Genomic DNA, 25,867 nt, shown 5'->3' with positions numbered 1-25,867 from the left:
AAAAAGAAGACATAAGAAACTCCATTTTGTTCTGTACTGAGAAAAATTCTTCTGCCTTGAGATGCTGTTAATCTGTAACCCTAGCCCCAACCCTGTGCTCGCAGAGACACGTGCTGTGTTGACTCAAGGTTTAAAGGATTTAGGGCTGCGCAGGACGTGCTTTGTTAAAAATGTGTTTGCAGGCAGTATGCTTGGTAAAAGTCATCACCATTCTCCAGTCTTGAGTACCCAGGGACACAATGCACTGTGGAAGGCCGCCGGGACCTCTGCCCAAGAAAACCTGGGTGTTGTCCAAGGTTTCTCCCCACTGAGACAGCCTGAGATATGGCCTCGTGGGAGGGGAAAGACCTGACCATCCCCCAACCCGACACGTGTAAAGGGTCTGTGCTGAGGAGGATTAGTGAAAGAGGAAGGCCTCTTTGTAATTGAGATAAGAGGAAGGCATCTGTCTCCTGCTCGTCCCTGGGAATGGAATGTCTTGGTGTAAAACCCGATCGTACATTCTATTTACTGAGATAGGAGAAAACCGCCTTATGGCTGGACATGGAGACGTGCTGGCGGCAATACTGCTCTACTGCACTGAGACGTTGGTGTGAAGTCAAACATCAATCTGGCCGATGCGCACATCGAGGCACAGCACCTTTCCTTAAACTTATTTATGACACAGAGCCCTTCGTTCACGTTTTCCTGCTGACCCTCTCCCCACCATTACCCTATAGTCCTGCCACATCTCCCTCACCAAGATAGTAGAGATAGTAATCAGTAAATACTAGAGAACTCAGACACCAGTGCCTGCGCGGGTCCTCCGTATGCTGAGCGCCAGTCCCCTGGGCCCATTGTTCTTTCTCTATACTTTATCTCTGTGTCTTGTTTCTTTTCTCAGTCTCTTATCCCACCTGACAAGAAATACCCTGCAGGTGTGGAGGGGCTGGCCCCCTTAACCCTGTGATCGACAGGACAGAGCTAGGCACACGGGCTGGGATTCACGGTGCAACCTGCAACCACAGGGTGGAGAAAGGAAGCCACGTCGCCAGGAAGGCAATAGCATTCAGAGCCTTGGACTCCCTAATCGACGCCACGATGGCAGTTTGGGTCTCCACAGCAATTGTGGAACTTGAAAAGTTTTACTTTAAAAAAGTGCCTCTATACATCATTTAAATTTCAGTGCCAATGTAGAATTGGAAAATCAAGTCTTAACCAATCAAAATTCACATACCTGCCCCTTCCCCCAGGTCATTCGTCAGCGGTTAGCCTTGGAACTTCTCAGCTAAATGTGCATGATTGCGGGTATTTAATAATATCCATAATTAAATTAAATGGGGGCAACAACAAAAGCCTCAGTGCTACTATCCTCCCCAGAGCCTGGGGCTAGGAGGTCCATTCTCATAGAAGGAAGCCTGAAATATGGGCTCCCGTCCGTCCGTCATGCAGGGCCACTAAAAGAGAGTTTCCTTGGCAGGAGAGAGTGTGGGAGGCCCAGCATCAATGGTTTCTTCTTTCTTCTCCTCTGGAAGCTTCACCCTGTTTCTCTTGGCAAAAATGCGGTTTATCTCCACAAATGTTTTGCCCTTGGTCTCAGGAATAACCATGTAGATGTAAACCGCAGTGAGGAGGCAGATTCCGGCAAATATGATGAAACTGTAGGCACCGATGGCCTCCTAGACCAGGAGACGAGAAAGAGAGGAGGGGGCAGAGAAAGACAGGGCTGATCCAGCCGGGCACAGTGGCTCACGCCTGTAATCCCAGCACTTTGGGAGGCCAAGGCAGGTGGATTACCTGAGGTCAGGACTTTGAGACCAACCTGGCCAACATGATGAAACCCTATCTCTATTAAAAATACAAAAATCAGCTGGGCCTGGTGGTATACACCTGTAGTCCCAGCTACTCGGGAGGCTGAGGCAGGAGAATCGCTTGAACCCAGGAGGTAGAGGTTGCTGTGAGCCAAGATTGCGCTATTGCACTCCAGCCTGGGCGACAGAGCGTGACTCTGTTCCCAAAAAACAAAAACAAAAACCCTCAAACAAACAATGACAAATAACCAGTGCTGGTCGAGGCCTTTGTGAGTCCATAAAGGAGTTGCTTGGTGGCCAGTTTTGTTTTGCTCCTGGAGGAATGATATTGCTAGAAAATTGTGATAACTAAAGATTGTTTGCAGAAAAAAAAAATCTAGAAAATTGGATCCCCCTCACCCTATTATCAAAAAGAAGTTGGTCAGGTGCCATGGCTCACACCCATAATCCCAGTGCTTTGGAAGTTTGAGACCAGCCTGGGCAATAGAGCAAGACCCCATCCCTAAAAAAAAATTAAAACAATAGCCATGTGTGGTAGCCCATGCCTGTGGTCCCAGCGACTTGGGAGGCTGAGGTGAGAGGATCACTTAAGCCTGGGAGTCGAGGCTGCTGTGAGCTGCGTTTGCACCACTGCATTCCAGCCTGGGTGACAGAGCAAGGCCCTGTCTAAAAAAAAAAAAAAAAAAAAAAAAAAAAAAAAAAAAAAAAAAAAAGACTGCTTAACCTTTTGACAATAGGAGTTTAAGGCCTCTGTGCCCTGAAGGTGCTGAGAGCGCAGAGTTTGTGGCCCAGCTTGTCTTTGGAACGAGGAAGGAGGCGGTGGGGGATGTGCTCCCTGGCTCTGGCTTTGTTTGCTTTCTGCTACCTTTGAGCTCCGCGGACCAGAGCCCCTAAGCAACAGCCCTTTACAATTTCAGTGGGGGATCACCCTTCAGTAACTGGGAAACCCGTGTCTTCAAGCGTTTGGAGGCAGTGGGGCCACGTGTGTCTGTGGACCCTTGGATGTGTCTGAGAGCCCGTCCCCACCTTGCTGGATTCCAGATGTGCTTAGCGGAAGGGGAATACAGCTTACTCCCTGGAGGCCGGGTGGAGCGGACTGGGGAAGGGGCCCTCGCTCACCTGGATGGACGGGAATAGGAAGCCCACGATGAAGTTGGTGAGCCAGTGCACCGCCCCGTCCACCATGAACGCTGCCCGCCGGGAGGACTGCAGGAAGATCTCGGTCCTCACCACCGAGGGGACAGGACCTGGAGGTCGGAACAGGTTGGGTGGGGCGGAGAAGGACCCAGGGGTCCCCCAGGGCCGGCGGGGCGCGGCCCACTCTGGCCTCAGACCTAGGTCCCTTAAGAGCCCCAGCTGGGATTGCGGACTGGAAAAGAACTCTGCCTTTACCCACAAAACCAGGGTGTGATCAGGGCAGGAGCTGGAAAGGTCCACTTTGCAAAGGCTGGTTGGAGAGCCTAGAATTGAATTTCCATTGCTGCTGCTTCAAGGCCAATGACCTCCATGAAGGTTTGCAGAAAGTTAATGGATGGGAAGCTTCGTGGGAGCAGCGGGAGTGAGGCGGCTCCAGCTCACAGACAGAGCTTTCTCAAAGAGCTTCCTCTGAGCCGGCGTCACTGTGGCTTCAGACGGCCCGCGCTTGGGAAGTGCCGCCCTCCTATGGCGGATCTGGGTATGGCCGTGCCTGCGGCCTACACCTTTTCTTGGGCAACTGTTTTTCATTATCGCCTCCTTAAAAAGCCTTGTCTAGGCCGGGCGCAGTGACTCACTCCTGTAATCCCAGCACTTTGGGAGGCAGAGGCGGGCGGATCACGAGGTCAGGAGATCGAGACCATCCTGGATAACACGGTGACACCCCGTCTCTACCAAAAAAAAAAAAAAAAAAAAACCTAGCCGGGCGTAGTGGCGGGCGCCTGTAGTCCCAGCTACTGGGGAGGCTGAGGCAGGAGAATAGCTTGAACCCGGGAGGTGGAGCTTGCAGTGAGCCGAGATGGCGCCACTGCACTCCAGCCTGGGCGACAGAGTGAGACTCCGTCTCAAAAAAAAACCAAAAAAAGAAGCTTTGTCTAGAATGTCTAAAGCCATTTTTGTTCCCTAATCGCCACTCCCATGAAATTTTAATACTGTGTGTCTGTTTAGGTCCTGCATATATACATATCTGTAGCTTTCCGCGAAGAAAGAGGAAGATTCTGTCCCTCCTCTTCCAAGCTTCCCACCCACGGTTAGGTGGTGAAATGGCCTCATTGAAAAGGCCAGGTCTCACAGATCACTTGAGGTCAGGAGTTTGAAACCAGCCTGACCAACATGGTGAAATCCTGTCTCTACCAAAAATACAAAAATTAGTACAGCGTGGTGGCGTGCGCCTGTAGTCCCAGCTACTCAGAAGGCTGAGGCAGGAAAATCCCTTGAACCCGGGAGATGGAGGTTGTGCTCCAGCCAGGGCAACAGAGTGAGACTCCGACTCTAAAGAAAAAAAAGAAAAGAAAAGAGAAGAAAAGAAAGAAAAGAAAAGGCCTGATCTCCCTGGATGGCCATGGAGAAGAATTCAAAGCCCCTGAATGAAGCTGGGAAATCAAAAGCAAACTCCTGCAGCCCAGTGAGGTGGGGCCCGGGCCCCTTCTCCAGGGCCCTGCCCCCAAGGGATGCCATCTGTCCTGCCTCCCTCCTGTCCACCACAACAGCAGCAGCCAACAGTCCTTAGGCCTAAGTTGAATGTCAGATCAGCCCATGCTCTGACCTCGTATCTGCTGGCACACCTGATCACCCCTGTTCTTGGAGAAGAATCATGGCTTGCTCCAGATGACACACAGGCAGTGGGGGCAGAATGGCTTGGAACCCGGCCAGGTCTCCTACACACACTAGCGCTTTTCCTTCGAGGTTCTGCTGCCTCCACGTTTGAGGTACACTGGGAAGGCATCTTGCTCTAAATCCCACCCCCGCAACACTTTTTTTTTAGACGGAGTCTTGCTCTCTTGCCCAACCTGGAGTGCAGTGGTGGATCTCAGCTCACTGCAAACTCTGCCTTCTGGGTTCAAGTGATTCTCCTGCCTCAGGCTGGGACTACAGGCGCCCGCCACCACACCTGGCTAATTTTTGCATTTTTAGTAGAAACAGAGTTTCACCTTGTTGGCCAGGCTGCTCTCGAACTTCTGACCTTAAGTGATCCGCCTGCCTCTACCTCTCAAAATGTTGGGATTACAGGCATGAGCCACCGTGCCAGGCCTAAATCCCACTTCTTAAATACCCTTAAATATAACTATGTGGTCTCGTTCATGTGCCTGACACCGCACAGTGTAAAGAGGTATTCCGCCAATGGGTGTTGAATGAATTAATACCTTCATTTTGGTTTATGGACAGTGCCTTCAAAATGAACATTCTTCAGGGAATGTTATTAGAGTCTTCACAGTCAGGGGTGTCTCTTCCCAGGCAGGGAGAAGGAGGTTCAAGTCTCAGGACACACTGGGGAAGGAGTCTGGAGTCTCAGAGGCTGCCCAAGAGGTGGGCCCAGGTGGAAGCCCGAAGCCACTGGCAACAGGACATTGGGGACAGTGTAATAAGGGACTGTAGCTGGCGGTCAGCAGGGACAGAAGGCAGTTGAGGCTTGGGTGTGATGTGGGCTTGGAGGCTAAAGTGAGTGTCTGGAGGGTATGGATGTAAACGGAGGTGCCCCAGGGGGGTCTGGACGGCACAAGCTCCCTCTCTGCAAAAGCTCATCTCCTTGTTGGGTGCCAAACCTGAGTCTGGGCGCCCCTGGGAGCCACAGATGATCAGTGGGGCACTGGCCTGGCTGACGCTGGTTGAATGAATGAACATGGCCTGGAGTGCCATCAAGGCTTAGAGCTAAGAACGGGTGGGATCTGCATGAGCACGTCCATTCACTCAGCAAATATGTGTCGAGCACCGACTGCGTGCCAGGCCCAGGAATGGACCAGGATGGCCGGGGCGAGGGCAGCATGCAGGTACTCACTGGGCCCAATGGAATGTCCCGCGATGTAGGCAAAGACACAGATGATGCCGAGATAGGACAGCTCGGAGAGCTTGTTCTGTGGGGAGAGGTAGGGTTGTCTGGGCTGAGGCCAGGAGCCCCACGTGCGGAGGGGTCCACCTGCAGGTCCCACCTTCCTGCCCCAGGGAAGAGCCGCACCTAGATGTCTGGGCACCTACATGGACCTCAAGGGCTCTGTGGGCAAGAGAGGAAGGCCAGTGAGAACCAGGCCTTCTTGCCTCCCAGAGGGCTCCCTCCAGCCTCACCTGATGAGCGTCATGGAGAACGAGGGACACCTACCTTTGAGTTATTTTCCTGCCAGGTGCTATTCTCTGCACTTTACAAATCACAAATATTAACTCATCTCATCTTTGTGATACTCCTCTGCCCTCTGAGTGACTCTATGATTATTTCTTATTTCTTCTTTTTGAGACAGACTCTCACTCTGTCGCCCAGGCTGAAGTGCAGTGGCGCAATCTTGGGTCACTGCAGCCTCTGCCTCCTGGTTCAAGATTCTCCTGCCTCAGCCTCCTGTGGCTGGGACTAGAGGCATGCACCACTATGCCCGGCCTATATGATTGCTTCAATCCCACAATCATGGAACCAGAGCACAGAGGGCTCTGAACACAGACTATGAGGAACCTTAGTCCCTCAGGGATCAAGCAACGGCTGAAGTCACCCAGTCAACATAAGTGAGCTGAGGTCCGGACTTTCTCTACCACTCTCTGGAGACTCCTAGGACCCCCGGACCAGTGGAGCCGGCAGATCACCATCTCTGCTCCCAACTGCTGGGAGAACAGCCAATGCAAAGCCAGGTCAACGGACTTCAGCCAAACCAACCAGGCGCCCCCAGATGAACTTCCCAGGGAACCCTGTAGTCACAGTTATGAGACAGCCTCAAGGGACAAGCTGGCAACAGAGCTGGATGGTGAGGTGAGAGAGGAGGCCCTGGGAGCTTCCAAGCAGAGAAGCAACACGATCTGATTCATTTTCAACAGAAAGAGAAGGCGGGTGGGTTGGGGGCCATTCAACACGTCAAACAAAAGCGAGGCTGGCTGGGTTGGTGGGGCCACCCTGGACCCAGTGTGAAGCCGGCAGCTGCTGGTGCATTTTCAGGCAGAGCCCCTGGTCGGACAGGAGTGAAAGAGCCACTGGGGATGTCCCTAGGTTTCGGAAATGTCACTGACGGTGGTCTCTGCAGGTGGCGCTCAGTCGTGATCACCTCTTTTCACTTCCTAGAATCCCTATCTACTAAGAACTTATATATATATATATATATATATATATATTTTTTTTTTAGATAGAGTCTCGCTCTGTCACCCAGGCTGGAGCAGTGCTGCAATCTCGGCTCATTGCAACCTCTGCCTCCCAGGTTCAAGTGATTCTCCTGCCTCAGCTTCCCGAGTAGCTGGGATTACAGGCACACGCCACCACACCCGACTAATTTTTGTATTTTTAATAGAGACGGAGTTTCACCATGTGGCCAGGCTGCTCTCGAACTCCTGACCTTAGGTGATCCACTTGCTTTGGCCTCCCGAAGTGCTGGGATTACAGGTGTGAGCCACCGTGTCTGGCTGAGAACTTACACTGGTTTTAAAATTAGAGAAGGAAGTTCTTTCCAAGGGAAACTTTAATTAAATTGATTTATGAGCGTCACTAACACTGTTCCTCTCCAGGCCTTGCTTTCCTCGAAGGCCCTGGCCTCCTGGTGATTCCCTGAATCCTCCCAGTTCTTTGCTGCATGAAGCTCTCTGCACTCCCTGGTGGTTAAGGACAAAGTCATTGCAGAGAGGGCAGCTTGGAAAAGAAGGAAAAGAGCAAAGATTTTGTCTCTAAATGACAGAATGAGCTCCTCACACATTCTTGTACTCATGTGCAATTGCATTGCTGATATATTTTCCATTTGAAAGGGTTCAGGGCAATGCTGCAGTTCCTGCACAAGCAACAAGAGCAGAGAGGCTGCCTCAGAGACACGGAATGCTGATTGCTTTTTAAAGATTTTGTATCATGCCACACCATGTATTTTCCTCACTTCCGTAGAACGTGGCTAATACATACAGGCTGGGAACACTGCAAATTAAAATGATGTACTTCTTGTTTGGGTGGTCTGCTGTGTTTTAGTCTTACTGAAATATGATTCCCAGTTTTTTGGGTTTTTTTGTTTGTTTCTTTGTTTTTGAGACAAGGTCTCACTGTCTCCCAGGCTGGAGTACAATGCTGTGATCATGGCTCACTGCAGCCTTGACCTCCCAGGCTCAGGTGATCCTCCCACCTCAGCTTCCTGAGTAGCTGGGACTACAGGTGCACACCACCACACCCAGATAACGTTTTGTATTTTTCGTAGAGATGGGGGTCTCACCGTGTTGCTCAGACTGGTCTTGAACCCTTGGGCTCAATGGATCCTCCTGCCTTGGCCTCCCAAAGTGCTAGGATTGCATGAGTGAGCCACTGTGCTCAGCCTCCTTCTACCTCTTGAATGGGATGACTTCTGGTCTTACCTCTCCTCAATCCACACCTGTTCACTGCCCACAGATGTTTTCTAATGCAATTGAACCCTTGCATGTATGCATTGAAGCACGTACTTTATTGCACACTGTCCTCCTTGTTTCTCTTTCCCATGACAGCTGGACCATCTATCTAGTTACTTATTTGCATGTGCAGGTGTAGGTGAGTGAAGCCACCTGTGACATTCACTTCAGGATGGGGCATTGCAAAGTACGTTTCCAGGCAGGACGCACGCCATCAGTGGGACTCAGAACCAACCACTTGGTGCAGCGGGCGCAGTTCAGTCAGGGGATCTCCCACCCCCGCCATGACTCCCCACCCAGGGGGCAGGAAATGAGGTCAGACCTGGAATAGGAGCACCACCGTCAGCACCAGGCAGGCAGAGCCGCAGATACCGTAGCCGGCCAGCAGGAGGCGCCGCCGTCCCAGTCGCTCCACCAGGACAGCCTGGAGGGGAAGGGGGGCGGTGAGGAGCTACGTTGGCCTGGCGCCCAGGATTCTTGGGCAGAGCCTCCACTTCCTCTTGCAGGCCCCTCTTAGGTGACCCTTTCTTTTTTCTTTCTTTCTTTTTTTTTTAAACGGAGTTTCGCGCTTGCTGCCCAGGCTGGAGTGCAAGCAACAGCACGATCTTGGCTCACTGCAACCTTCGCCTCCGGGGTTCAAGTGATTCTCCTGCCCCAGCCTCCCAAGTGGCTGGGATTACAAGCAACTGCCACCACGCCCAGCTAATTTTTGTATTTTTCGTAGAGACGAGAGTGCACCATTTTGGCCAGGCTGGTCTCGAACTCCTGACCTCAAGTGATCCTCCCGCCTCAGCCTCCCAAAGTGCTGGGATTACAGGAATGAGCCACCTCGCCCCACCTTTTAGGTGTCCCTTTCTTACCCCTGCTGCCTGCATGTGGGATGGAGGCTGCTCATTTGACACGGATCAGACATTCATGCTCTTCACCGCCACCCTTCCTTGTTCTGGTCATTTCCAGATCTCCTGGATCTTGACTCCCTGCACCTCTGCCACCCACTGGAATAACCACATTTTCTATTTTCTGTGTTTGATGCTTTGACATCCTGGGACCTTGATGGCCCTGGAGGGACTACCCTTCCCACCGCACACAAACCGCTGTCTGGGAGTGCCTCTTTCATCTGCAAACCGACAATGCAGGCCCACACCCCAGGCCCTCCTTTGCTGAACTTTCACACTCAAGGCCAGCACCACTTGCCCTAACACCCTGGGGGCCCGGGGCCAGGCAGCTGGGACAGCCCCTGTGGCCCCCAGCCTGAGGAAATTATTCACACCAGCTACTCCTCACCCATTCCTTTCTGTGGGAACCACAGTAAACGTTCATCCTCACACTTCCCCTTCATGCCTCTGCTTCCTGACCAACCCTGGGGCTTCCCCGCAGGCCCTGCATGGCGTGGACTGCGCCCTCCTCATGGGATCTGTGAGGAACAAACTGTCTTTCCAGCAGCAGCCACCTCCTGATCTATTGGCCTCACCACACCTGAATAGGAATAAAATCTACATTTAAAAACAGCCCCTGGGCTGGGCACAGTGGCTCACACCTGTAATCTCAGCACTTCGGGAGGCCAAGACAGGAGGACTGCTTGAGCTCAGGAGTTCGAAACCAGCTGGGTCAATACAGTGAGACCCTGTCTCTCCGTTTAAAGAAATATATAAATAGGCCGGGCGCGGTGGCTCAAGCCTGTAATCCCAGCACTTTGGGAGGCAGAGGCAGGCGGATCACGAGGTCAGGAGATCAACACCATCCTGGCTAACATGGTGAAACCCCATCTCTATTAAAAAATACAAAAAAACTAGCTGGGCGAGGTGGCGGGCGCCTGTAGTCCCAGCTACTCGGGAGGCTGAGGCAGGAGAATGGCGTAAACCCAGGAGGCGGAGCTTGCAGTGAGCTGAGATCCGGCCACTGCACTCCAGCCTGGGTGACAGAGTGAGACTCCGTCTCAAAAAAAAAAAAAAAAAAAACATAAATAAAAAGAATAAGAATAAAAATAGCCCCCTCCTATTCGCTGAGGCTCGACATTGAGGCCATCTGGAATCTGGGCTCAGATCATGGGGGGCCCCTCATCTCCCCACTTTTCCTGATGGACTGGCCCCTCCACTCAGCCAGCTCCTTCTCCAACATCCAAGCCCAGGCCACACTCCCTGTGACCAGCATTCTTTCGACTTCTTCCTTCCTTTTCCATTTCTTTTTTTTTTTTTTTTTTTTTTTTGATGGAGTCTCACTTTGTCACCCAGGCTGGAGTGCTGTGGCGCAACCTTGGCTCACCGCAACCTCCACCTCCTGGGTACAAGCAATTCTCCTGCCTCAGTCTCCCGAGTAGCTGGGATTACAGGTGTGTGCTACCACGCCTGGCTAGTTTTTGTATTTTCAGTAGAGATGGGGTTTCACCATGTTGGCCAGGCTGGTCTCGAACTCCTGACCTCAGGTGATCTGCCCACCTCAGCCTCCCAAAGTGCAGGGATTACAGGCATGAGACACCGCACCCAGCTCATTTTCTATTTCTAATACCATTTCCATTCTACTCCATCCCTAATTGCTGACCCAGTGCCAGCCCTGTACAGCCCCTTGACTCATGTTAGCTGACTCATGTTCTCCCACCATCCCAACAGACAAACTATCACTGCCATTCAGGAGGGCCAGATGGGAGCAAAGTGCACCCCCAAAATCGGAGAAATACTGTCAATTTCATGCTCTACGCCTGGTTCCCAGACGCTGTTCCTTCAGGGAGAGGGAAAGTGTATTTTTCTGGCTTGGGTTGCTCCAGGTAGGATGATGGGGAAGCAGGTCCTGGTTATGGTCATTTATCCCCAAGGAGGAGGACTCTGAGGATAAAGGACGAATCCTGCCCCAGAGGAAAACCGAGGATGGGGCCACGGAAATCCAGCAGTAGGAAGGGGCTGAGACTTCAGCCTGGGGACCTCCGTCCTCTTCCCTTAATTTTCCTATAGGCCTCTCCCGCTATGTTCCTTAACTTCTCCCTCCCTGCCCTTCTAAATCTTCTGAGAGTTGATTGGAACTTAAACTAGCTCTGGGGAAAATACAAATAATAGATAACTTTATTAAAAATGTTTACCATCACTGGCAACTCAAGAAACAGGAATCAAAATAATCAGAAGATAACTTGAAAATGGTCTAGGGAAAGGAATGCCATGATCATCTCACCCTTTTCTTTCTTTCTTTCTTTTTTTTTTTTTTTTTTTGAGATGGAGTCTCACTCTGTTGCCCAGGCTGGAGTGCAGTGGCACAATTTCAGCTCTCTGCCAGCTCCGCCTCCCGGGTTTACGCCATTCTCCTGCCTCAGCTTCCTGAGTAGCTGGGCCTACAGGTGCCCGCCACCTCACCTGGTTCATTTTTTGTATTTTCAGTAGAGACGGGGTTTCACCGTGTTAGCCAGGATGGTGTTGATCTCCTGACCTCGTGATCCACCCACCTCGGCCTCCCAAAGTGCTGGGATTACAGGTGTGAGCCACCGTGCCCGGCCCATCTGACCCCTTTTCATACAACATATATATCAAAGCATGAGTAGCTCAGATTTTAAATACTGAACTCTGAAATAATGATATTGCACCAACAAAAAGTGGTATCTGCATTCGAATACCATGTATTGCAGTCACCATAATGATTTCTACAAAGGAAGAAACTTGGATCTGAAGGTTTGTTGTTGTTGTTATTTTTAAGACAGAGTCTTGCTCTTGTCACCCAGGCTGGAGTGCAGTGGCGCCATCTCAGCTCACTGCAATCTCCACCTCCCGAGTTCAAGTGATTTTCCTGCCTCGGCCTCCCAAGTAGCTGACATTACAGGTGCCTACGACAATGCCTGGCTAATTTTTGTATAGAGATGGGGTTTCACCATGTTGACCAGACTGGTCTAGAACTCCTGACCTCAAGTGATCCACCCACCTCAGTCTCCCAAAGTGCTGGGATTACAAGTGTGTGCCACCACACCCAGATACTTTTTTTTTTTTTGTATTTTTAGTAGAGACTGGGTTTCACCAGGTTGGCCAGGCTGGTCTCAAACTCCCTGACCTCAAGTGATCCGCTCGCCTTGGCCTTCCAAAGTGCTGGGATTACAGGTGTGAGCCGCTGCGCCTGGCCAGATCTGAAGGAATTTTGAGTTTTCTGGTCAAAGTCATGCAGGTAATTAGTATGTGTGCATCCTAAAGTCCATGTCCCTTAAGTGACCCCGGGACCAGGGCCACCGGCACTCAGTTGACTCTGTGGGGCTCCTGTCTGCCGGGGGGCACCTGCCCAGAGACCCTCCTGCAGGAAAGACGCCTCCTGCTCACTCACCGAGGTAAGGGTCATCACTATGTTGACCACGCCAGAGCCCACTGTTACATACTGGGAGTAGGCGGCCTCCACGCCCGCAGATGCATAGATGGTGTCCGCATAGTAGTTGATCTAAGCAAAAACACAGGGCTGTCAGGAGAGGCCTGAAGACCCAGGACACTGGCTTAACTTTCTCAACCCAAGCCACACACAGTTCTGCAAGCCTGGGTTGGGGACCCTGGGACAGGAAGGAGGCAACAGGTGGCGGGAAAAAGAGGCCTGACCTGGAGTCGGGACACCAGGGTGGAGCCCAGCGCTGCCCCGGCATCCGGGGTCACAGCTCCTCCCTCTCTGAGCCTCAGGTTCCGCATCTATAAAACGGGAGTCGGACCACACGACCTCCAAGAGCACTTGTCCCTCCATCGTTCAGTTACTCTAAGAGCTCACATCCCAAAGCATGACTTCTTACCTCTCACTCTGGGCCAAGCCAACTGTAAGTTCCGTCTGTCTTCTGGCTCAGTGCCAAGGACACTGGCATACACAGCCCTTTGAAAAGCCACGTGTGCCATTCCACATCTGGTGGCTCCCACCTGGGCCGTCTACCCTCCCATGATCACGGGTTAAACATCCATGAATCCCTGGGGCCAAGGCCACCTCTTCCTGACACGCCACTGGAGTAACTGGGTCACCCACCCAATCTCCAGTGGTTTAGCTTCTGCCAGATCTCCACCCTTCCCCCACACTATGGTTAGATACAGTTATGGCCAAAGAACCACAGTCGCAGAAAGCGATGCCACAAACATCACAGCCAAGCGGGCCCAAGGTGGGCTCCTGACCCAGGCTGGGCCTACCAACCCTGGCCTGGTGACCTGAGCTTGGACCCAGGAGACCTCAGCTCATCTCAGTCTAGTTGGTCTCTTGTATATAGGGGAAAGGACTATTGGCAGGAGGCATTCCTTCTGGGGAAACAGAGAAAAATGAAGGTGGCATGTGGGGAGAGGCAGAGCACGGAGGCAGAGAGGATTGAGTTTTCTTCCTGACATCTGGCCCTGCCTGGGCGGATCCTGGCCCTGCTGCCAGGCCAGGCCTCTGTGGGTGGAACCGTGTTGCTATCCATGAAGCCTGGGTCTGCTTCATCTGTCTCCCCGCCTGGCCACCGTCCCACGTACCGCGTTGATGCCCGACAGCTGCTGGCCGGCCATGAGCACGACGATGGAGAGGAGCTGCCAGCGCAGGGACTGCAGGGCACAGAGACGCAGCACAGACAGGTGGCCCTCAGCGCGCTCAGCCTGGGCCTCCGCACGCATGTCCTCCACCTCGGCCTCCAGGTCCATGTGGCCTCTCAGTCTCCTCAGGGCTGCAGAGAGCAGAACCACCCCGTCAGAGGGCCGTGTCCCTGCAGACTGGGCCCCAGGCCCCGATGCTGGCCCTGAGCTCACCATTCCCTGACCTGACCTTGGCCGTGCCCCCCATTGCCACCCCCACACCCTGTTCAGCTCCCAGCTCTCACCCCTGACCCATGGCGACCCTGCCTCTGGCCCTGACTGTGGCTCTGCCCGGCCCCTGGGGTGGGCAGGGCCTGGGAGAGTGGCCTGCGACTTCATACCTTGTCGTGCTGCGGCTTCATCTCCTTTCTGAATCAAGGAGTAGCGAGGGCTCTCGGGGAAGAAGGGCAGGGTCAGCAGCTGCAGCAGGGCGGGCACCCCTGTGAGTGCCAGAAGCACCGGCCAGCCTGCAAGGAGCCAAGGACTCAGGATCCCGGGGCCTGGGCACCCACTGGCCCACCCACCACTGTGCTTGGAAAGTCACGCTCCTATGTGTGAACCAAGGACTGTGGGGACTTCGTTCCCACCAGGGTCCTCCTACAAACGGGTTCCACATTCAAAACAGAGGAAATCATTATCGTTATAAAAATTTATGTGTCATTAATTATTTTGCAGGAAGAATACCGTTTCTCTAAAGAATAGGCAATGATTTAAACGCTTGAATCCCGGAGAAAATGAGCTCAGTCTTGTTCCTACTTTTATAGCTGGAAAGGGGATAATCTCTGCCTCATTAGGGCCATGGTAGGGCAGGGCCATGGTAGGGCAGGGCCTGGACCCTGCGCTGGGTCTGAGTGAGCTCCTTCTGGATGGCTTGGGCTAAGGAGGGGAACTGAGATTCCACTAAGAGAACAGGGTCTCCATCCGCCTCCCACCTGCTGGTATGGTGGGAAGTGGACAAGTTCTTTTTTTTTTTTTTTTCAGACAGGGTCTAGCTCTATCAGCCAAGCTAGAGTGCAATGCTGCGATCATAGCCCACTGCAGCCTCAATCTCCCAGGCTCATGTGATCCTCTCACCACAGCCTCCTGAGTGGCTGGAACTACAAGCATGCATTACTGCACCTGGCTGGGTTTTTTGTTTGTTTTTTTTTTTAATTTTTGGTAGAGACAGGGTCTTGCTATGTTGCCCAGGCTGGTTGTGAACTCTTGGGCTCAAATGATCCTCCTGCCTTGGCCTCTCAAAATGCTGGGCATGAGCCACTGCACCCAGATGACAAGTTCTTTAACATCTCTGAGCCTCAGGCAAGAAGTGGCGAGGGATAAATGAGACACAGGCACTAAGCGTCGTGCACCATGCCTTCCCCAGCTGTTGTCTCTCTAATTGACAGTTTCATATTCAGTCGCTCTGGGCGGTTTAGGAATCATTTCTGCTAATGATCTTTCATGGAGCACCCACCAGGTTCTGAGTCTCTGAACCTTTTCAGGGTACTGTGGGGATCACAAAGACATAAATCCGCCCATTAAGGAATATGTGCAGAATTTGGGTCACTCAGAAATGTGTATAAAAAACCCCGGCCAGGCACAGTGGCTCACGCCTGTAATCCCTTCACTTTGGGAGGCTGAGGCAGGAGGATTACTTGAGCCCAGGAGTTAGAGACCAGCCTGGACAACATAGTGAGACCCTTGTCTCTACAACAAAAATAGAAAAAAAGAGCTGGGCATGGTGGTGCGTGCCTGTAGTCCCAGCAACTTGGGAAGCTGAGGCGGGAGGATCGCTTGAGCCTGGGAAGTCAAGGCTGCAGTGAGCTATGACTGCACCACTGCAGTCCAGCCCAGGTGATAGTGAGACCAAGAAGGAAGGAAGGAAGAAAGGAGGGAGGGAGGGAAGGAGGGAAGGAGGGAAGGAAGGAAAGAAGGAAAGAAGGAAGGAAGGAAGGAAGGAAGGAAGGAAGGAAGGAAGGAAGGAAGAAGGAAGGAAGAAAGAGAGAGAGAGGAAGAAAGGAAGGAAGAAAGGAAGGAAGGAAGGAAGGAAGGAAGGAAGAAAGAAAGAAAGAGAGAGAAACAGAGAAAGAAAGAGAAAGAAAGAAAGAAAGGAGAAACCCCACTGGGTTCATGGGGCTTTTATTGCTGGCTGCATTCATTCAGGCCTGCTTGGTGGTCCATCCTCTTATCCTCTTTCTCTCCACCCTCCATGAGTGTCTCTCACTTTCTCCTGGTGGGGCTCTAAAAACAATACCCCAAAATGAAGGCCTCAGCTGCACCCTCAGAAGGAAAATTTTTCTCTGACTTTCTCCTGTCCCCCTGTCTCAGTCCCATTTCCCCTGAGGCTAACCCTAGAAACCAGCATCCCTAGTCAGGATCCCTGGACAGGTCATACAAACCAGATTCCCTTTCCTCAAAACCAGTTCCATAAAACCTAAAAATATTCTATGTAAAAACTGGCCATATGGGTGGATCACCTGAGGTCAAGAGTTCGAGACCATCCTGGCCAACATGGAGAAACCCCATCTTTACTAAAAATACAAAATTAGCCAGGCGTGGTGGCTCATGCTTGTCATCCCATCTACTCAGGAGGCTGAGGCAGGAGAATTGCTTGAACCCGGGAGGCAGAAGTTGCAGTGAGCTGAGATCGCACCACTGCATTCCAGCCTGGGCGACAGAGTGAGCCTCTGTCTCAAAACAACAACAACAAGAACAACAACAACAACAACAAGAACTGGCCGGAAGGAAGATCTCTGACCAATGCTGTTGGCTGTAGGTCATAAGCGGCCCCCGTTCTGCAGAGGGTCCGGCCCCACACCCAGAAGGAAGGAAGGCTGCACACAGACCAAGAAGAACCTACACAGACTGGCCCCGAGGGGTCTCCCCACTCGTCCATTCACGTCGGATCAGACCCTTTTTGTCCAATTCTATTTCTACTTGGCTGTCCATACTGTGTTGAGCCTGGACTAAAACAGACAATTTCCCCTCTGTCTCTGGATCTTCACTCTGAAGGCTCCGCGAATCTGGTTAAATACGTTTGCATGCCTTTTCTATTAATCAATCCGCTTCGTGTCAGTGATTTTTCAGCAGACCTTTAGACGGCCACGTACCTCTCTCCTAAATCTCCACCACGACGCCCACTCGCTTTCAGGCATCGGCCTTGCCTCCTAATTCACTGGGAAGATAGAGGGTGCCAGAAGAAAACAGCCACCCAGAGACAGGGACGGCGGCTGCGAACCTGCTTGTCCCCCATTGACGTCCCTCTGTACCGGGCCATTCCTATGGCAGCCGAATTACGCTGACATTTTTCGCGGCTTGAAAGAAACCGTTCTCTCGACCTCGCTTCCCCAACTTCTCTCCTTCCCTTTATAGCAAAACCTCTACCTGCCTGGAAGCCCCTGATTCCCATTCCCAAGCACCATTCGTCCCTATCACTCACCAAAACAGCCCCGAACAAGATCACCCATCCCGTTGCCCACCACACTACCCAACGCCTGACCCTAAAGTCACCTCTCAGGCCTCATCTGACTCAATCCGTCAGTAACACCCGGCACAGCTGAACGAGGGACTGGATCTAGCGTGACCTCTGCGGCTGCCGGTTACCTTCCGGGTTGCCCAGGATGACCTGGAGGCTGAAGATCTGTGCTAGGAAGACTCCAATGATGACGAAAACTTCGGTCATTGTTCCCAACAGGCCTCTCAGGTTCTTGGGGGCCAGTTCTCCCAGGTACATGGGAAGGGCGCTGTAGGAGATGCCTGGTTTGGGCACAGCAGAAATCAGGGCAGGCAAACCGCAAACACGGGAACCTGAGATGCAATTCAATTCCATTTCCTAATCCCAGGGCTTCTCCGTGCTGTCAGCCTCTCCGTGGAGATGGAGCTAGGCCAACCTTGACTGTTTAGTTTGGTCTTATACCAAAATCCCTCCAGAATCCTCAGCCCCCATGGAGGCATCACCAGGATGTGATGAGGAGACCTTCTCCTTTCTAGCCGCCGGGCTGGGCCGCTTGTTACAGGGGAGGAGCCTAGGCCTCCGTGTGTCCCTGGCACTTAACGATCAAACTTCTGCTTTGGTCTATTTTCTGATTTTTCTAAAGCACAGACTGCTTGTCTAGCTTTTATTAATAGAAGAAATTACTGTAGTTAAGAAACTACTGAGTTTAAATTGTCCATCTTGCTTGGAAGATACCTTGTAAAACCTTATTGGTTATTTGTACTTCAAGGTGAAAGTGTGTTTCTAAAGATCCTTAACTAAAGGGAAGGGGCCAGTAAGCATGAGGCTTGTCCAGGTACAGTGTCTCATACCTGTAATCCCAGGACTTTGGGAGGCCGAGGCAGGAGGATCACTTGAGCCCAGGAGTTTGAGATCAGCCTGGGCAACGTAGTGAGGCTCTGTCTCTAAAAAAAAAAAATTATTTAATTAATTAACAAAAGCAAGCACGAGGCTTGCAAGGTCCTGGGAATGCAGATGGGAGGATGTCTTGAAATGAAAAGAGGCAGACAGAGCCAGCCAGACACCTCGTCTGCTCCTGCTTCCAGCCTTGGCCAAAGAGACCCTTCCCCCAAGGCTGAGCCAGAGCCTGGGCCCCGGGTACCTGCACAGACTCCCAGCACCACTCGGGAAAAGATGATCAGCTCAAAAGCCTTGGCCACTTTGCTGACTCCCATCAGGATGGCGGGGACGATGGCAAAGATGTTGTTGATCAGCAGGGTCCCCTTTCTGCAAAGACAGCGAGCCCAGAGGGCAGGGGTGCGTGGACGCCGTGGAAGCTCTCCCAACACCAGCTCCTATTCCACAGGCTGTCATTACAGAGGCACGGGAATGTGCCCGAGAAAGAGCTGAAGCAGGGGGCTGTAGACTGAAGAGTGTCCCCCAAATTCCTATGTTGAAGGCCTTAACCCCAGTGTGATGGGATCAGGAAGAGGGGCCTCTGGGAGGTGAATGGGTCATGTGGGGCCCTCACCATGGTATAGGAAGAGACATATAAGAAACCACTCTCTTTTTCTGCCCTGTGAAGACACAGCCAGGCTGGGCGTGGTGGATCAAGCCTGTAATCCCAGCACTTTGGAGGCTGAGGCGAGCGAATCACTTGAGGCTAAGAGTTCGAGACCAGCCTGGCCAACATGGTGAAACCCCATTTCTACTAAAAAAACAAAAGTCAGCCAGGCATGGTGGCACATGCCTGTAATCCCAGTTACTTGGGAGGCTGAGGCAGGAGAATCACTTGAATCCAGGAGGCAGAGGTTGCAGCAAGCCGAGATCGTGCCACTGCACTCCATCCAGAGCCACAGAGCAAGACTCCATCTCAAAAAAGAAAAAGAAAAAGAAAAAAGACACAGCGAGAAGAAAGCTGTCTGCAAGCCAGGAAGAATGCCCTCCCCAGGAAACAGATCTGCTGGTACCTTGATCTTGAATTTCTATCCTGCAGAACTGTGAGAAGATAAAAGTCTGTTTACGTCTGTGGTTGTAACAGCCGGAGCGGATTAAGACAGATTGGGAAGAAAGGGCGAATGGGCAGACGTCCCAGGAAGGAAGACTTGGGGTCAGCGGGGGTGGGAGTTGGGGAGGGGAGCATTCTAACGATTGGAGCTGCCTGAAAAGGGGAGGGCAGGAACAAAGAATGGGGCTGCCCCGGGAGGTAGAGAGCTTCCCGTCACTGGTGGTATTCAAGCTGTCGCTGGTGGTTTCTAGACTAGACACGATGACTGTCAGGAATGTTGAACAGGGAATTCCTACAATGAGTGGGGTGCAGAATGGGACTACGTGATTTCTAAGATCCCCTCCAAGGCTGAAAAACCACAAGCCTGAGAAGGGCAGGGAGTGCCTGAAAAATAGCACTACGCTGGGTGCGTCCTGCTGCCTCCACGATCCACTCATCTGCTTGACTCCATGCTCTAGGTCCTATGCCAACCTGCAGCAATGGCTCCCGTGCCCCCCTCCCTTGCCTTTGGCTTGGGTTTTGCACAGGAGAAGAATGGCAGTGGACCAGAAAGAGGGCAGAGAGCTCCTGAGCTGTGGGGTTGCTGGCTGGTGCATCCTGATATTCTTTTTTTGTTTGTTTGTTTTTGAGATGGTGTCTTGCTCTGTTGCCCAGGCTAGAGTGCAGTGGTGGGATGTCGGCTCACATGATATGGTTTGGCTGTGTCCTCACCCAAATCTCATCTTAAATTCCCACGTGTTGTGGGAGGGACCCGGTGGCAGGTCTTCCCAGTGCTGATCTTGTGGTAGTGAGTAAGTCTCACCAGGTCTGATGGTTTTATAAAGAAGAGTGTTTCTGCACAAGCTCTCTCTTTGCCTGCTGCCATTCATGGAAGATGTGGCTTTGCTCCTCCTCTGCCTTCCGCCATGACTATGCCTTCCGCCATGACTATGCCTTCCGCCATGACTCCTCCTCTGACTTCCACCTCCCCAGCGACGTGGAACCGTGAGTCCATTAAACCTCTTTCTTTTGTAAATTGCCCAGTCTTGGGTATGTCTTTATCAGCAGAGTGAAAATGGACTAATACACTCTGCCTCCTGGGTTCAAGCAATTCTCCTGCCTCAGCCTCCCAAGTAGCTGGGATTACTGGCACGTACCACCATGCCCAGCTAATTTTTGTATTTTTTAGTAGAGACGGAGTTTCATCACGTTGGCCTGGCTGGTCTCGAACTCTTAGCCTCGAGTGATTTGCTCACCTCAGCCTCCCAAAGTGCTGGAATTACAGGTGCAAGCCCCCGTGCCCAGCCTGGTATTCATTTTTTATTTCCTCTCTCCACCTCCAGGGGGAGGTGCTCCCTCCTTGCACCCCGACAGGTCTGGGGGTGATGAAGCTGTCAGCAACCCCAGGACTACCTTTGTGATTGTGTCACACTTTGCACACATCTTTGAGGGCCGCTGGGACCCTGAGTGAGTGTGCTGAGTGAGCCAGCCAGGAAGGTGGGGTTCTGGTGCCAAGAGGAGGGAGCGGGTGGTGAGGACTCTATGAAAATATCCCAGGTTGGCAACACTGAAGACTGGCCAGGGCGTCTACAGATAAGCAGGCTGCTGTTCTCAGGCCACTTTTCTCTCCCTGGGGCTGCCACAGCCTTCAGGAGCAGCCACCAGAGCCCAGGCCCTGATGGGGGAGAGTCAGCCAGCCAGGAGGCCCAAAAAGACTAAGCAGCCCAGACACGTTCCCACCCTTCTCCGGACTCCCAGCCCTTCCTGGTGACTAGGAGGGGAGGCTGGGGCTGTCAGGACCCCACTGGGCAAGGCTGGCACCACCACATTCCTGGGCTCAGGCTCCTCATCTGGAAAATGGGTTCAGACAAAGAAGTGGAGGCCAAGCCTGGGCTTCCAGAACAGTCCAATCACTCTCAGTCTAGATGAGGACATCACAGTCTGGATGACCAAAAAAAAAAAGCTTGAATTATGGTATAATTACATTAGAGTCAACAGTTTCTTCATTCCAGTGCATAATGTATAGCAAATTAATTGTCAATCAAGTATTCGCAAGAAGAGATCCTGTGAGTCTTGCATTAATTAATAGATAATTAATTTTCAATCAGCACTATTTTTTTTCTATGCCCAAAAATGAAATTGCTCTGGTTTTTTGAGTGACTTTTTCACTGGAGGGCCTTCCAGTCACTCCTGCAAACTGCCTAACCTGGCACACCACGCCCAGGTGTAACCGTGAATCCGAATGAGTGGGCTGAACTAAGAGAACGCCACCAGGCCTCGCCCTGAGCCCAGGCTCACGCTTTGCCCTCCTGGGAACCTTGGCCTGTGCATCTTTCCTTATCTGTGGAGTCACGTCTTTGGAGCACCTGGGCTTAGGAAGAATGATTAATGAATCCGTGTGAGCCAAGCAAAGTTCAAAGACTTGCCCAGTCTTTATTTTCAAACAATCTCATATCTATGAGACTGTGGCCGGCAGAGTGACTCAGCCTGACCCCAGCCTCAGTAACAAACTCTGACAAAGACACGTGGAGAGAGACTGCAGCTCTCAGAACTTGGAGCCATGGCCACCTGACCCCCAAAGGACACCCGATAAACAAGCATTTAGTGAACACCCACTGGAAGTGCTTACAAGGCACTAAGCTGAGCACCGTCAGGAACCTTGATCTCCAAGGCTGCACCACCTCTGTGGTAGGTGACGGAAGGGAATGCTTTTCCCATGCAACGGCCTAGGAAAGAAATCCCAGAGACATTTAGGGACTGGCTTTAAGGTCATGATGACTGTGGCCAAGCAGAGACCAGACTTCAGATCTCCTGATTTTCAGGGTCACACATCTCCCCACCAGGTGCACAAATGCCCAGAGACAGTGTGGCTTACTAGCGTGAATTGTAAGTGGGAGCAGTGAACCTTCTGTTTACCTGCCACAGCTGTCAACCAGCAGGCCCACGACCAATGACCCCAACAAGCCGCCCAGAGGAAACATGGAGACGGTGCAAGACCATAGAAGCAGCATGAGCTTCCCGTCCATGAATGTTGCATGTCGCTCAAAGTAGGTTTCATTGTAAAATGACTTGAAGACCTGCAAAATATTGCCCCATCCACAGCTAAGAATATTGGGCAATTCATGAGAACGAGAAAGTGTTCTCAGTGGCCACCTGTCATTGTACAGAGAGGTTTTTCTGCTAACAACTGTAAGACACAGTTAAACCCGCTGATTCCCTACTATTACCTGAGAATCAAAAAAGCTACTGTATGGTGGATTGAGATGAGAAACTAGGCTAAACAAAAAGATTGTTATAAAAAAATTTACTTTTGGCCGGATGCAGTGGCTCACGCCTGTAATCCCAGCACTTTGGAAGGCCAAGGTGGGCGAATCATGAAGTCAGGAGATCGAGACCACCCTGGCAAACACGGTGAAACCCCGTTTCTACTAAAAATACAAAAAATTAGCGGGGCATGGTAGCGGGCGCCTGCAGTCCCAGATCCTTAGGATGCTGAGGTAGGAGAATGGCGTGAACCTGGGAAGCGGAGCTTGCAGTGAGCCGAGATTGCAGCACTGCACTCCAGCCTGGGCGACAGAGCGAGACTCTGTCTCAAAAAAAAAAAAAAAAAAGAAAAAAATTTACTTTTGGCTGGGAATGGTGCCTCACATCTGTAATCCTAGCACTTTGGGAAGCCAAGGCGGGAGGATTGCTTGAGGCCAAGAGTTCAAGATCAACCTGGTCAACATAGGGAGACCCTGTCTCTATTAAAAAAATAGAAAAAAAAAAAAAAGAAAAAAATTTAAATTTACTTTTGAGAGACTTACTCTGCCAGAGGCACCATAGGAAATATTCTTCTTCTTTTCTTTCTTTTTTTTTTGAGATGGAGTCTCGCTCTGTCACCCAGGCTAGAGAGAATGGCGTGATCTTGGCTCACTGCAACCTCTGCCTCCTGGGTTCAAGTGATTCTCCTGTCTCAGCCTACTGAGTAGCTGGAATTACAGACACCCGCCATCATACCCGGCTATTTTTTGTATTTTTAGTAGAGATGAGGTTTCACCATGTTGGCCAGGCTGGTCTTGAACTCCAGATTTCAGGTGATGAGGTGATCTACCCGCCTTGGCCTCCCAAAGTGCTGGGATTACAGATGTAAGCCACCACGCCCAGTCCAGGAAATATTTTTACTAATTGTGTGACTTCAGGCAAGTTATAGAACCTCCAGAAACCTTAATTTCCTCATCAGTTATGGAAATAAGATGTACCTTATACGGAATGTGTTAGCATCAAATGTGATTAAGTCGATGGTACATTGCTTGACTTAGAGGTTCCATCCATGGTAAAAATTGTAAGTACACTAATATATGTATCTATATGTAATACACACATAAATATAATACAGTGTATGTAGACATGCTAATATATGTATGCAAGCTTAAGCATATACACATACCAAGGTTAAGCCTGTGGTCAGTTCTCAGTCCCCATCTGAACTCATCAGCACAGGCTGTCCCTCCCTCCTTAACTCTCATCCTTTACTAGACTTTGGGGACACTCTGCCCTCAGGTTCTTCCACACCTGACAAGGGCCCCTTCTCTTTTTCCTTTTTTCCCCTTTGCCCCAATCCTTAAGTGCCACTGAGTTCAACCTTTGACCCCATTCTCTTTCCAATCAACAAGGGGCCTACCCAAGGTGAGGGCAGTGGGACCTGAGGCCCAAAAAGACTGGGCTGGGAATCCAGGTCCCCCAGCATCCCAATGTGCCTGGAAAGGACTACACTCCAGGGGGAAACACCTCCTGCCACACCCTGGTCTTCAGGGGTGGGCATCCAGGGTACTAGGACAAGATGGCTGCTCCCAAAGGCAAGATGGCACCTCCTAGAGGCAATATGGCGGCCTCCACAGAGGAATATGGTCGCTAGCTTCCACCCACAACCACAGTCAGTTGCTGTCCGGTCCACCTTGTGCCCACCTTGTGCGGAGTGTTGACCACAGAGAGGTTGTAGCCGTACTGGAAGGCTGAGCCAAAGGCGGCGCTCAGTGTCGCCAGCAACAGCGTGGGCTGGAGCCGCTGTGGGAGACAAGTCCAAGGTCGGGACGCTGTGGGCTTGGGCCTCAGGAAGTGGAGTGGCTGGGCCTCCACCTCCCTCCAGCCTGGGCTGGAAGTGGGGGACGGGAGAGCCCAGGCTGTGCCCCAGAAAAGAGGAGGAGGTGGCACAGAGCTGGGGCTTTTCAGGGCTGAGAGGCATGAGGTCTCTGCGTGCATTCATTCCCTCCTTGAGGATGTATCTGAGCATCTCCTATGTGCCTGGCCCTGTGCTAGGCCCTGGAGGCCAAGTGTGAAGTAGGAGATGCTTTAGGAAAAAGGCCCAGCAAAGCACTGCCTTTAAGAAGCTCACTTTCTAGTGAGGGGAGCCCACCCTGTCTGAAAAAGACAAAGATGGTAATTCCAAATAGCTAGAATGCTGTGAGGATAATAAAACAGGGTGATGGATGGGGTAGCAGCCTGTGGGAAATGAGGGACTATGTTCAATAGAGTGGGCAGGGCAGGGAACCCTCTCTGAGCAGATGCCCTTTGAGCCGGAACCAGAGTGGATGAGAGGGAGCAGCCGCGTGAGCATGGTGGGGAAGAGCATCCCAGACAGAGAGACTCACTGCTTGCCTCTGGCTCTAGAACAGACCCTTAGGAAAACCCAGGCAATCCCCTGTGATCAGGGCCAGGGCTTTCCATGGTTGCCACAACACCCAGGGCAGCTTGGAGGGGAACTGGCCTGAGGTCCAAAGTCTGAGGAGTAGGTGGGTGGGGTCGGTGACCATATCCTAGAGCCAAGGCCCTGGTGCATGCCCCGCCGCACTGCCCCCTCCACCCCCAACTCCTGTGCCACATGTCCTCACCCAATCCTCACACTTAGCTCCCTGGCTGCCCACAGCCCATAGCTCTGCACACCCAGGAACAACCAGACTGAGAAGGGCAGGATTCGGGCATTCTTCAGAGGCCATCTCCCCTCGATCTTTAAGGGTGGGGGAAGTGGAGGGGAACAGGGGTGGAAGGGAGAGGGGCATCTCCAGCGCCATCCGCTCTCCCAGCAGTCACTAAGCCACTCTGGCCCGTGTCTGAGCCATGAGGTTTGAGCACAGCTGCTTCTCCACCTGGCTCGCCCAGGCCTGGTTATCCTGCAGGAAAGGGAAGCACGCTACCCCCTCCTTGCTAAAAGCATTCCAGGGCCTTCACCTCCCTCCACAGGTCTGCACAGCTGGTGGAAGAGGGACAGTGACAGTTTCCTAGTCTTGGCACTTACCCCCTCCCTGGATGGAATGGGTGGAGGGGTTCCAGCCTCTTTGTTCTCCATCCTTGTTCAGGTGGGAGAACAGGTGTGCTCTACCTCCCAAGTGACACCTGCTCTGCACCAGCCACCTAAAGACCGACGATTTCTCCCCTGGGCCTGCCTGGCTTTATGATTCTTTTGCTCTCTGGACCCTGCTGACTTTCCCCAGGAGCAAATTCTCCTTGGAAGTGTTGATAAGACACACGTTGCCAGTACACAAATCATACACAGCATGAATTTCATCTTTGCACCCACCAAGCCCCAAACCAAAAGCTCCCCAGTTGCAGCGAGGAGAGAGAAAAAGCATTGCCTGACTTTGGTCCATAGAAG

At 51.9% G+C, this 25,867-nt stretch overlaps 1 protein-coding gene across 1 annotated transcript; it reads right to left on the bottom strand.

Annotated features, from left to right (window-relative positions):
- Positions 1 to 1,276: 1,276 nt before the first annotated feature.
- On the bottom strand, positions 1,277 to 25,636 carry LOC105479168 (solute carrier family 2 member 7). Its single transcript, XM_011737025.2, has 12 exons — positions 25,511 to 25,636; positions 24,184 to 24,282; positions 22,153 to 22,313; positions 18,412 to 18,536; positions 17,420 to 17,572; positions 14,179 to 14,304; positions 13,742 to 13,929; positions 12,594 to 12,704; positions 8,629 to 8,730; positions 5,761 to 5,836; positions 2,910 to 3,037; positions 1,277 to 1,658 (listed from the first exon to the last, which is right to left on the bottom strand). The coding sequence occupies exons 1-12, from the start codon at positions 25,559 to 25,561 to the stop codon at positions 1,437 to 1,439; spliced, it is 1,542 nt and encodes a 513-aa protein (XP_011735327.1). The 5' UTR covers positions 25,562 to 25,636; the 3' UTR covers positions 1,277 to 1,436.
- Between the last annotated feature and the right edge of the window lie 231 nt (positions 25,637 to 25,867).

The sequence above is a fragment of the Macaca nemestrina genome, chromosome 1, assembly GCF_043159975.1.
Source record: "Macaca nemestrina isolate mMacNem1 chromosome 1, mMacNem.hap1, whole genome shotgun sequence".
Lineage (NCBI taxonomy): Eukaryota > Metazoa > Chordata > Mammalia > Primates > Cercopithecidae > Macaca > Macaca nemestrina.
The sequence above is the reverse complement of the archived record's forward strand: the minus strand, read 5'-3'. Positions and strand labels throughout refer to the sequence as shown.